This window comes from Mus pahari, chromosome 5 (genome assembly GCF_900095145.1).
Source record: "Mus pahari chromosome 5, PAHARI_EIJ_v1.1, whole genome shotgun sequence".
NCBI lineage: Eukaryota > Metazoa > Chordata > Mammalia > Rodentia > Muridae > Mus > Mus pahari.
This window is the reverse complement of record NC_034594.1, coordinates 76649687-76663140: the sequence shown is the minus strand read 5'-3', so window position 1 is coordinate 76663140 and position 13454 is coordinate 76649687. Positions and strand designations below refer to the sequence as shown.

The 13454-nt window shown below is 36.8% G+C and overlaps 1 protein-coding gene across 1 annotated transcript in view; it reads right to left on the bottom strand.

Moving 5' to 3' along the window:
- The window catches only part of LOC110321973 (contactin-associated protein like 5-2), a 631889-nt gene that overhangs the window by 158604 nt on the left and 459831 nt on the right, over positions 1 to 13454 (bottom strand). The window contains exon 13 of the mRNA XM_029538684.1: positions 6305 to 6505. Coding sequence (XP_029394544.1) covers positions 6305 to 6505 — 201 coding nt within the window. The remainder of the gene's footprint in view (positions 1 to 6304; positions 6506 to 13454) is intronic.

Sequence of the window (13454 nt, the reverse complement as noted above, 5' to 3'; positions counted from 1 at the left end):
ACTGGTGAGCCTTCCAATTCTGGATTGTAGTTCATTTCAAATATAGTCAAGTTGATAACCAGGAATAGCCACTACAAAGAATGTGAATTGATGCATTCTTATCTCCTTGCACAAAGCTACAGTATAAGTGGATCAAAGAACTCCACATAAAACCAGTGACAGTGAAACTTATAGAGGAGAAAGTGGGGAAGAGCCTCAAAGATATGGGCACAGGGGAAGATTCCTGAACAAAACAACAATGGCTTGTGCTGTAAAATCAAGAATTGACAAATGGAACCTCATAAAATTGCAAAGCTTCTGTAAGGCAAANNANNCTGTCAATAAGACCAAAAGGCAACCAACAGATTAGGAAAAGATCTTTACCAATCCTAAATCCAATAGGGAGCTAATATTCAATATATATAAAGAATTCATGAAGTTGGACTCCAGAAAACTAAATAACCTTATAAAAAAATGGAGTACAGAGCTAAAGAAAGAATTCTCAACTGAGGAATACCGAACGACTGATAAGCACCTAAAAAAATGTTCAACATCCTTAATCATCAGGGAAATGCAAATCAAAACAACCCTGAAATTCTACCTCACACCAGTCAGAATGGCTAAGTTCAGAAACCCAGGTGACAGCAGATGCTGGTGAGGATGTGGAGTAAGACGAATACTCTTCCATTGCTGGTGGGACTGCAAGCTGGTACAACCACTCTGGAAATCAGCTTGGCAGTTCCTCAGAAAATTGGACATAGTTCTACCAGAATATCAAGCAATACCACTCCTGGGCATATACCCAGAAGATGCTCCAACATGTAATAAGTACACATGCNCCACTATGTTCACAGCAGCCTTATTTATAATAGCCAGAAGCTGAAAAGAACCCAGATGTCCTTCAACAGAGGAATGGATATAGAAAATGTGGTACATTTACACAATGGAGTCCTAGTCAGCTATTAAAAACAATGAATTTATGAAATTCTTAGACAAATGGATGGATCTGGAGGATATCATCTTGAGTGAGGTAACCCAATCACAAAAGAACACAAATGATATGCACTCACTGANAAGTGGATATTAGCCCAGAAGCTCAGAATCCTTTTTTAGAAGGGGGAACAAAATACCCATGGAAGGAGTTACAAAGACAAATTTCAGAGCAGAGACTCAAGGAATGACTATCCAAAGACTGTCCCACTTGGGGATCCATTCCATAAACAATCACCAAACCCAGATGCTAGGCAGATGCCAAAAAGAGCCTGATGAGAGGAGGATCCTGATATAGCTGCCTCTTGGGAGACTCTGCCAGTGCCTCACAAATACAGAAGTGGATGCTCACAATTATCCATTGGATGGAGCACCTGTCTCCAATGAAGGAGATAGAGAAAGTACCCAAGGAGCTGAAGGGGTCTGAAGCCCCATAGGAGGAACATCAACATGAACTCACCAGTACCCCCCAACGCTCCTTGAAACTATACCTCCCATCAAAGAAAACACATTGTGGAACTTGTGATTCTAGCTTTATATGTAGCAGAGGATGGCCTAGTTGGCCATCAATGGGAGGAGAGGCCCTTGGTACTGTGAAGGCTCTATGCCCCAGTATAGGGGAATGCCAGGACCACGAATGGGAATTGGTGGGTTGGGGGGGAGGGGGAGGGGAGAGATTTTTAAAGGGGAAACTAGGAAATGAGATAACATTTGAAATGTAAGTAATGAAAATATCTAATAATAAAAATAAAAGAAAGTGTCAAACATTCATCAAAATGAGGAAGGCAGAAATTCCTGTCCCACAGATGTTCCAATCTGTTATTGGGGTCCCTGGGATGTGGGTTCTCTAGGTTAGGTGGGTAAGGATTTGGCAGTGACAAACAGATACAAACACAGAGACAGTTTGTATCTGAGTGTATATTGTAGCTCTCAAATAAAGGTTTTTACATATAAAGAAACAGATATTACAACTCTAAACACCTGTGTTCAGTGAAATAGTCAAATACAATGGATATTATAATAATCATTTGATACATTAAAATACAAAATCATCTAAATATTACAACTTTAAAAAAGGTATAGAACAAAACAGCCAAATAGAAGAGATATTACTATAATCATTTAACAGAGTCAGATAGAAAAATCATCTATGGCTAGTGATAAATTTCCAAGAACATGTTAATGAATTTTTATGATCAGTTATTTTTTAATATCTAGTTCCTAAGTTTCTGTAAGTCTTCAAAGCATAAATTTAAACTGCTTTAATTCTTTCTATTTAAGGCTTTCTTAGACAATATACAGAAGCCTACTTCTGATGACCCACATACAACCATATAAAATTTTATTGTTGGGAAAGTTTTATTTATCAATACTATCTTATACATGATTTATAAAATGAAGTGCTGGTTTTCCCAGAGATAATGTCATGGTTCATAACTCCATCTCAAGGGATAGTTTCTTACCCATTATTCTTGCTTAGGATCTTAGCCTAGGCTATCAAGAACATCTCATGCATAGGAAGAATAGAAAAGATAAAACAGATAAATTGCCAACAGAACGACTGCTCAATAATTTTTCTCTGGTCAAGAGTTCTACAACCAGTTCCAGGAGGTCTCTTTCTTTTAGAGTTCTACAACCAGTTCCAGGAGGTCTCTTTCTTTTAAATTCTATCACCTCAGTCTGTGAAACTTTTCACTCAGATTCTACTGGCATTGGTGTAACATTCCTGAATGTCCAAATGGAGTAGAGGAGGTTCTAGAAGAACTCAACCATCAGCCGCTGGCTGAATAAAAGAAACCCATTCCTCTTGCAACATCTAAAGAGACAGCCAGAGCCTGATCGACTATGGACTGGATCACACCCATGATGCATCCATATTTTCTCAGGAGGATATTTCCCTTGTCAGGCAGGTTTATTTGTTTAAAGAGGCTTCCCATATGTTCTCAAGAGATCTAAATAATATTTCTTGAGAAATATTGAGGGAGGCTTTGTTTGTTCTTCCAGTTTGTACCAAGCATGGTGAGGTTGCAGTAATAATTCTCACAGTCAGTATTTGCAGCTTTGATATTGGAGATCACAAACTTAATAGGTATGGTTTCAATTTTTGTCATATCCACTACATTCCTACTTAAACAAATTCACACAGCACATCATATAGATCAGTTTTCTAAATATATATCAATAGCACGCACTATACAGGAGAATATTGAGAGGGGGCATCCAGGTGCAAACATTTCCATTTTGATGAAAATCAAATTCAACATATTAAAAGCATGTTCTCAGTGCAACAACTTTTATTTACTGTTCTGTTATGTTTGTATAACTCCCTTGGAATGTAATACTTCTGAACATCACTGGTCTGCACCTCTATCTCATTTAAAGGGTCTTTGGATTAATTCTAATTTGGCCCTAGGATATAGATTTCCTATATCATAAGGTCATGGATATTAGTAATTCTCGAGTGGGATCCACTATTATTGAGGAGTTCACTTCTTAGTCTTTTTCGATAACTTTGCTGCTAAATGGTAGAATTGCAGTTGGTTTATTCTTAACTGGCTTCGTTTCTTCTTCCAGTCTGTACCAAGCAAGTTGAGGTCACAGTAACCACACTCACAATCAGTATTGGTACTCTTGAATTAAAACAAAATGAGGAGAGATGCCAGATCTGGCATTTGTAGGGATAAAATGATATGGTTCTTTCCCCTGGGACAGAGCTAGTAGGCATAAGCCTCCAGAAGTGTCAATGGCTTGTCTGGTCATAAGGTTTGTTTATATAATAATGTACATATTTCCACATTCCTCTGAGGAATGTCCTCCCTGTTTATGTTAATGCTTCCCTGAAAATCAGGGATAGCATGATTTTTGTAGGTGAAGGTGTGGCTTGTGTCCCATCAAAATGGTGAACAGTGGAACCTTTAAGACAAAGATTAAAACTGTGGAACAGAATTCTAAAAAACATGAGTTTGAAACTATATAATTTCTTTGCTATGCAAAAATATAAGGATGCAATATGAATTATATAACTTATAGTTGATGGGTAAGGAAGAAGTAGCCTTCTCCAGGAAAGAACACATATTACCTAATACCAAATGGTCAATACTGAAAATATACATATGTTTAAAATTATATAGACTGAACAGGCTATATTTATACAACAAATCTAAAGGCATAGAGGCAGCTACACTGTGAGCCAGTTTGTCAGAAAGATACAAATGCAGGAAGATCCCTGAGTCTAAGGTCAGTCTGGGACAGAGCTAATTTAGGTATATGTGTGGTCAGAATGGTAATCTCAGGACAAGGTTCCACCTAGCTAAGTTCACAAATGCACACAGATCTCTGAATGCTTTTGCAATGTTAAATAAAAAAAAAAAAAGTGTTTGCTGTCTCTTAAAATCAAGAGGTCAAGGTCATAGGATGCTGATTCGAAAGGGATCATGGAATAAATAACTGAATTGATATGCACATACCAAACTGGGCTTTTGGTCTCCATGAGATGAACTAATAAAAAGTGATAGCAGTTCTTTTTTAGAATTTTTCTCTAGCACAATCTGAGCTGTCTGAAATTCTTTGGAGAACAAAACAACACAAGAATTTTTTTCTAATAGGATTCCTGATTTTAGTCAGAAAATCCATGGATACTAATCACCGATCTTTTAGAGATTTTCATAGTTCTTTTAGAAATTTTTATAACAGTATTTGTGACAAAAAGGTCGGAAATCCCAAGAATTCCTTAGAGAGCTGACACAGCTCTTTTTGAATGTTTATTTGCAGCTATTCAGAGAAGCTGTCTAAGGAGTAAGCACAGCTCTTTTAGAATTTTATTTTTATTTTTATTTTTTTTATATATTTTTGGACTTTCTGATTTGGTTGGAAAATCCAAGAATTACTTTTAGAATTTTTCTAACAGGCTTTTAGCCTTGGCTGGAAGATCCAAGGAATTCTTTTTTATAGCAGTTTTTTTCTACTTTGGTTGTAAATCCACAAAGCATTCAGAATTTTTGCTAGCAGGGAGAACTTTCTCTAGGAGAAAGCTAGCTGTCTTAACCAGAGAGTTTTTAGAATAGCAAGAAAAAGCTATCTATAGCAGAGCAGAAAACAGAGAGAGAACACTCTGGAAAGCCCCCTCAGCAGAATATAAGCCACCAGCTTGGACCCACAACTTGACTTGAGTCATTTGTTTTTGCCACTCCCAGGCACTGTTTCCTTGGAACCCCTCTCCAAGTAGAGGCAGGTATTTGGCAGTTATCTATTAGCTCCACAGGTATTGTGCTTTTTAGACGTGCAACAGAGTTCTGAGTTTGATGCCCATCACCACAGAGAAATTAAACTAATAATTGTGGAACACACCTGTACTCTCAGCACTTCAGAGGTAGAGACAAGATAATCAGAGGTTTAAGGTCATTCCCAGCTACACAGTAAGTTCAAACCAAATGTACACTACATAAGAACCTCCATCTTAATAAAAGACTAATTCATTAAAAATGGAAATTTATTTCTAGAGTCGTATCAATTGAAGTTGCTCTACTTGCAGCAAAATAAATTTTGTGAATGCAGAGTAGCCTATGATTATTTTGTTTGGTTTCTTTCATGGTATTCTCTCCTTAGATATCTTTTGCTCTAGACATAACTCATCACTCTTGTTTTTATATATGTACTGGGATCCTTGGTGCCATCTTTTTCTCCCCCAGCTTTTAACTATCACACTTTATATATGTATCTCAAATGTTCTATCTTCAAGGCTATTTTTCTCTATTTTTTTTTAAATTGTTGAGGATGGGTATTGTCATGGTGTCTTTCTGAAGAAACAAAAACAAGTATAGACTCCACAGATAGTGCCTGAATGTCAAATTCAACAATCATGGCCTTCTTTGGGTCATATCTCTCTTCAAAGCGGAGTGCGAAAGAGCGCTGTAACCCACTTCTTATCAAATACACCTTTCTTTTGATGTCTTAGAGTTTCAATGGCTGTGATAAAACACCATGACTAAACAAAACTTGGGAAGGAAAGCTTATAATTCGCATAAGCATGACCCTAGAAGCAGGAACTGAAGCCGAGGCCATGGAGGAACAGTGATTATTGGCTTGCTTCTTCATGCTTTCCCAAGTTTATTTAAATTGTCTTTTAAATATATACCTCAGGTCTAACTACCCAGTGATAGTACCACATATAATTGTCTGAGCACTCCACATCAATCTTTGAGAAAATTAATATTTGAAGACACTTTTTAATTTGAAGTTCCCACTTCTCCAATGACTCTAGCTTGTGACAGAAAAACAATAGCCAGATTACTGGCTTGTGGGTTTCGTGGTAACATAAAGAAGGGTAGGGCCTTACCTGGTGTGTTAAGCAGGCGTGATCTCCTACAGTAGTATGTTACCTCCTGTTCACAATGCTCTGAGCCATCAATCAGAGCCTCCAGCTGCTCCATACTCCCACCATAGTTTAAGTTCAGGGCATAGGGCTTCTCAGTGTCAGAACTCTGTACCCAAGTCAACTCCGTGTTGTTGTGCTGAACTGTCATCCAGATCTTGTCCTCTGAACAAATAAAAATGCAAATGAGGAGAAGTTAGAAGTAAAGCCCAAGCAAGAGTACATAAACATAAGTCACTCAAAGGACAAAGTAGTCTCCACCTGAGTACTCTATACAGACAATGGTACAAATGCATTCTAGTCCTTATAGAAGGACCACAGACTTTCTTTTCTTATAGGGTTCTACCTCAGGTTAACAAGATGCAAATAGTTATAGGGTTAATGCTTATGAATCCTCATTCTACATGCTTTATTCTGTGCACTTAATGTCCATTATTGCTTTAAAATTTGACAAAAAGAGTCTTCTTCCTTATCCATAAGGAGACTGAAATAAAACTTTCTGAAGTATGTCAAAGTATACTGATACTCAACTTTCTCAAATAAAATGGCATTTTGATGTATTTTATACAGTCACTTTAAACTTTAAACAATCTTAATATTATATTATACATACTAAGAGATAAATGCTATATGTAAATAGTTGCCATACTATAATGCATAGGAAATTTTGACAAGGATAAGATAACTGTGAAAGTTCACTATAAACCCAGTACCAAATGTAATTTTTTAGCGAACCATTAAGTATCAGGTTGAAAAGATTACCTATGTAATAGATAATGATAACACAATAAGGATCTGTAAATGAACTCATTATTATCAAGGATGAAACTATACTATGTAAGCATACAGATCTGAGTATTAAACCCTGGCCTGTCAACATAGCAGTTGAGGTGAGTTCCATGTTCATGTGTAACTTCAAAGAAAAAGAAAATGGAGGATGGAAGAATGGCACCAAAATTTATCCTATAACTTCCACATGTGTGCACACAGATGGAACAAATACATATACACAGACACCCACAAACATTTCCTCATACTCAAAAGCAAAAATAAAACAACAAACATGTAGTTAAATCATTACAATATTTATCTGCATAAAATATAAAAAACAATTCATCCCAATGACCTGGTATGAGAAAGGTTGTTTGTAGCTAGATATACACCAATGAGCCAACTATGTTTGAAAAAGTTCTGAAGCATCATTCACAGATGGTACCATACAGTATTAAGTGAATCACAAGAACATTCAATTCCTTTCCTACAGAGATGCAAGCTTTCTAGGATCTGCAAAATATCATGCCTTGTATGCAAAAGTATGCTGAATTATTGCATGTCTAGGTACAAACACATGATAAAATGTATTCTGCAACTTTTCTAAAAGCTTAACCACATTTGAGGAAAAGGTTGTTGTGGTAGTTTGGGTCCTTCAGTTGTATACATTTTGATTCTTTGGTCTCAGCAGTACTCTTCAACAGAGCAGGAAGGATCCACAACACCTTTGTTCCTGCATCCTTCATAAAATTAAAACAAGAAATACTTAGACAATAGTATTAAGTTTGGCTATCACTTTGAAGTGTGATCTTATTGAATAACTTTTGAAGTACTTACTTTTCTTGTTCCTTTTTAGGAGCCGAAAAGCATTTAGGCCATTATTCCTACTGCTCTGAGTCATTAATACAGTTCCTCATGTTGTGTTAACCTCCAATCATAAAATGATCTTCATTGCTACTTCATGACTATAATTTTACTACTGTCTTGAATTGTAATCTAAGTATATGATATGCAAGATAAAATACGGTGGGATGGATTACAAGGTATGGATTTATTAGATAAGGTGAGTGACATGGGTGTGATATGAACCTTCAATAGAGTTCCACCACTCTAAATGAGCTTACCGACATCTGCAGGCAGATGTTTTGAGATAGGGAAACTTAGATGTTCCAATTGCAATGCCTTTGCTCTGATACCATGGACTCTAAACCTTAAAACTAAACACAGTTAAATGTTTTATTTTATAAGTTGCCTTGGTCATGATCTTTTTTTAGTATAGCAACAGAAAAGTACTGATAATGGAAAAAGTAATGATTCAGATGTGGGCTATTTCATTGACAGGTCTGGTTGTGATCATTTTGTGGAAGAATGTAAAGATTTTGGAACTTTATACTAGAAAAATAATTGAATGTTCAATGGGATATCTTATTAGGAGTTTTGAAGACAGTAGTGCTAAGAGCAATGTATAGTATGAAGCCCCAGCTTAAGAAGTTTCAGAAGGAAAATCTACTAGCAACTGGGATGGAGACCATCCTTGTGTTGGCAAAGGATGGGGCTGCTTTCTGCATTTGCCTTAAAATTCTTCCTGAGGTTAAATTTAAAGTATTGAACTAATTTCAAGACCACCTGTAGTTGGCTCTGTTTTGTGGTTATAAGTAATCACCCCAGTGCAGGTCTATAAGAAAAATGAGCAAACAGAGACAAAAGAAATAGAAAATGTACAGATTGAAAAGAAAGGGGCCCTAGGTAATATAATGCTGAAGCCAAGGCCTGGGCTAAAAAATAAAATAAAATAAAATAAAATAAAATAAAATAAGCTTAATAAAAGACCAGATCAGCACTGGGATAAAGGAAGGATGACCCCAGGGTAAGACCTCTGTCAGACAAGCTTCCAACTTGGGGAAAGAAAAGGCCTAGGGTAGTGGTTCACAACCTGTGAGTCCTGACTCCTTTGGGGGTCAAATGACCATTACATGGGCATTACATATCAGATATCTTGCTTACCATATACTTAGATTACAATTTAAAACATTGCTGGTGAGCAATGGAAGGAATAGTACGAGTTGAATTTTGCATGTTAGGGCACATGACCACTCTGTACATCAGACTCACTGTGAAACTGAGCACTTAGGCATCACAGTCACAATCTCACAATTTCCAGGGTATATTCAATTAGAGGCAAGATGTTTAACACATGAGATTTCTGTACTTTCCTCATTAAAATGGAGACAAGGCATCTTCATGCAGGCGGTGTGAAATTAAGAACACTGAGCCTCAGGCTAATTGGTGCTCTGTCACTAACAGCTAATTCTACTACACAGTCAGCTCAGTGACTGGAGACATGATTCAGTGGGCAAATATTATCTTTTGGCCAAGCTGAGGACCTGATTTTAAATCCCCATTCACCACATGAAAAGCCAGATATAGCCACCTGTGCTTATAACCTTTGTAATGCATAGAGTCAGGGGGATTTGGAGACTTTCTATTCACCAGTTTATTTCCAAGTTCAAGAGAGGCCCTCTCACATCTGTTGTGTTTTTCTGACATCTTCACATACTTCTGCTGACAAATGCTCACATACCTGTGTATGTATACACCATACAGAAATATACCATATACCTATAAAATCCAACAAACATATGCACAAAATGTAGCTCAAAAGGCAGCTAATCAAAAATCCCCTGAATGCCCATGGTTCTTGGTTCTCTGGTACACTTCTCCTCTTTCCTTTTCTTCTGAGTTTTATTTCTGTTCCATCAATGCCTTCCCACTTCTCCACATTGATTTAAAATATCTGTGTACTGCACTGTCTGATCTCAAAAAATTATTTTGAGGACAAGCGTAGATATATTCACTTTGCGATTTTGGTATTCAACTCAGTCAATATTAGAATATAATTTGTGTGAATTAACTTTTGCATAATTGACTAAAGGAATAATGCATAAAAAACAACCTCAACTCATAAAAACAAATGAGGAAGTAAGTAAATAAAAATTAACAAATACATAATTCATTGAGAGATTCACAAAACAATCTGAGGTTTGGAGTTATAGCTCTGTTGGTAAAGTGTTTTCTTGTTGAGTTTAAGACCAGAGGTCCGTCAGTAGAAACAGATAAGAAAAGTCAAGCATGCTAGTGCTGAGTTGAAACGGACAGGACTACTCCAAAGCTTATGGCCGGTGAGGCCAGCTGAATAAGGGAGCACCAGGCCAATGAGAAATCTGGTTCATTTATTCAAAACACAGATTGGTGGCACCAAAGGAACTACACTCAACATTGTTCAGGCCTCCACATGAAGACAAACACACAGACACAAACAAACATTCAAAGATAGACTGATGGACAAACACACAATAAGTAGACTTTTTGAATATTTAATTTAATTGAAATACTTAATGTATTTATGAGTTTTTAATGACAAAAAGAGATGTATTCACTGCTTGAACTTTGGTACTGAGCTCAATCAACATTAGAATGTAATTTGCATGAATTAACTTCTATGCAAATGAATAATGCATCAATAAATGAGCACATCTGAAATATACAAGGAAGAAAATAAATAAGAGAGATGACAAATAAATAAATATGAGATTAATAAAGAATGTGAAAAATGTGTGGGTAAGTACAGAGAAGCATGACAGTCCAATGCCCAATAATCACAAGAACTTAGAATTCCTCACCTCATTCCTCTGTGCCAGTGTGCTTAGACTCAACTGGCCATGCTAAAGGGAAGTGTGAAAGGAATTTCTCTAAGTGGCTGTTAAAATTCTTGGCCATTTGAAGGTGAGAGTGTTTTAATTTCAGTGTGATACCACAGCTTTATGACTTAGATGTTTTGCTTAATGGGTCAATTTAGCAGAAGATTATGCCATCTGCTAACACTGAGAGACTACTCCAAAGCAGGGCTTCTGCATATATAGATGTAGGATCCACTCCAGGCCTCAGCTCGAGAGACAAGCATTCTGGAAGCACCATGTAGTCCACAGTTTGGGTAATAGATTCATGAATATAAAGTTGCATCTTCTAACTGGAGGATGGATGTCTTGGAGTTCTTTGGATAACCCTTCATTACTGAAAGCAAACTGTCCTTCTGAAATGTCAGCCACAATAGAAGTTGTTATGATATAAAGGAGCAAGAATACTAGTATTATTCCAAGTAATTAATTTGCAAGTGAACCACAGTGAATCTCTACCAGGAAACCAAACTTCTCCAAGGATGAGCTAAGTCCACTGTTAATGAGGACCTTGGTCCTACTTTCAGGGAGGGTAGATATAGTGAAGAAAGTGAGGCAAGATAGAAAGGCAGAGAAAAATGAAAAAGACATGAGATTGACAAAGAAAACCTCACCTGGGTGTCTGGTTGATTTTTGGAAAAGCCAGAAGTACAGTGGATAATTGCTGAAGGCAATTTCCTGCTGAAAAGCTTCAATTTTCCAAGTCTTTCAACAGAAATACTTTATGTAACCCAAATGGCTCCAGATATTAGCTTTTCCAATTATAACCTCCCCAAAGACCCATCTATAGTCACCCTAAAATTTTACTCCTCGGAAGAAAGAACAGTGGATAATGTCTTTTAACACTCCTTTCAGATGTACCCTGAGAGCCAGCAAAATAATATATAAGGCACTCAATATTTACTGTTCATTATAAGTCCATACTCATATCTGGATATGTCCTGTTCTTTCTCTGAGAGCCTCACTCTGACCAAATAACTCTGATTAAAGTTTTTATTAAAATAGTATTGCAAGAGGACAGTGAAATAGCACAGTGGGAAAAAGCCCTGGTTTTCAAGTTTAATTTCTCGGATGCACATGATAAAAGGAGAAATTTTACTGATTTTTCTCTGACTTCTACTCCTTCTAAAACCCTTACATACACAGAAGTAAAATATATGTGATGAAAAATTGCCATTACTGCCACAGACACAGACAAAAACAGAGACAGAGGAAGAACTAACTATAATACAGTTTCCAATATTCCCAGAATTAATTTGTCATGTTTCGTCTTTGTAGTAAGAATGCCCAAATAGTTAGTTCTCTTCACCTTGACTCCAACTTCACCCAAAGAAGGAATAGTTCTTGAAAAAACATGGACATGGCTACAGCATTTCATCCTTTTCCAGATTTCCCAATATAAATTCTAAGCTTCTAGCCATGGCTAGCCATGTTTGAAGGGCATCAGTGTAAAGATGTGAAAGTTCTCCTCATCTATTATGCATATACACCATGTGTATATATACATGGCAGGATGTGCACATGTGTGTTTGTATGTGTGGTAGCAACAGGCAGATAGGGATTCTTTCCTCAATAATAAGTATTCCATTTTGATTCATAAGACATAACCCTCAGTGCATCTAAGTTTATTTATGTTACATTGGGAAGGCAATGAGTTCCAGGGATCTGCTTTCATCTTTCCCCCAGAACTGAGGTTAGACACTTGTACGTTTACACTGGTTTCTATGTGAATGCTGGGTATCAACACTCATTTTCTATCCTTACATAGCTCCAACATTGCAGACTAGCCCATCCACAGTCCCCAATATCAAAACTGTTTCTTTATTCCCAGTGCCTCATCATCACTTGGCTAGAGCAATGGTCAAACCCATATAAATGCAGAAAATATAATGCAACTTGTTCTAGGTTTTCTGTGACATAAAATGCTTCTCATGGTGCCAGTGCTTCCATCATAGATAGCTATAATGGCTATCTTGTTTCTACTACTCAGTAACATTGTTGTAGAAACTATTCTAGTTCCTTCAATGATGCATGCTCCTCCAGGTAAATATATGGTAGACATTAAGTATATAGTCTCAATTCAATTGACAACCTTTGGCAGTAGTACTTTGGGCAGGGAGAGAATGTAAGTACATTTGTGCATACGCTCTTGATGCTTGGATGCCAGAGTTGGTTAGTAAGCTCGAGGATTCCTCCAGGTGTATCTCCCCTTTGCTATGTGCCAGAAGAGCTGGATTTTTACACGTGTGTTAACAATTAAAGCTAGATGTTCATGCTTGCAAAGCAAGTACCTTACTGATTGTGCTGTCTCCTCAGCACCTGGAAAACAGTAATTTGACAATGATGACTAAGAGCCGATGATTTAAGAAAAAGAAATCTGACACCTTGACCTACTTTATTTTTGTTCCCGTCTTTGGTTGTACAATGGAAAATGCACATTCTTCTCTTCTGTATGTTTGTGTGTGCCTCCACACATGTGTATATATGTGTATGGCTATATATCTGTTTATACATTTGTGTGTCTTCAAAGGAATGTGTTTTCTTATGTGACAGATATATATATATATATATATATATATATATATATATATATATATATATATATATAT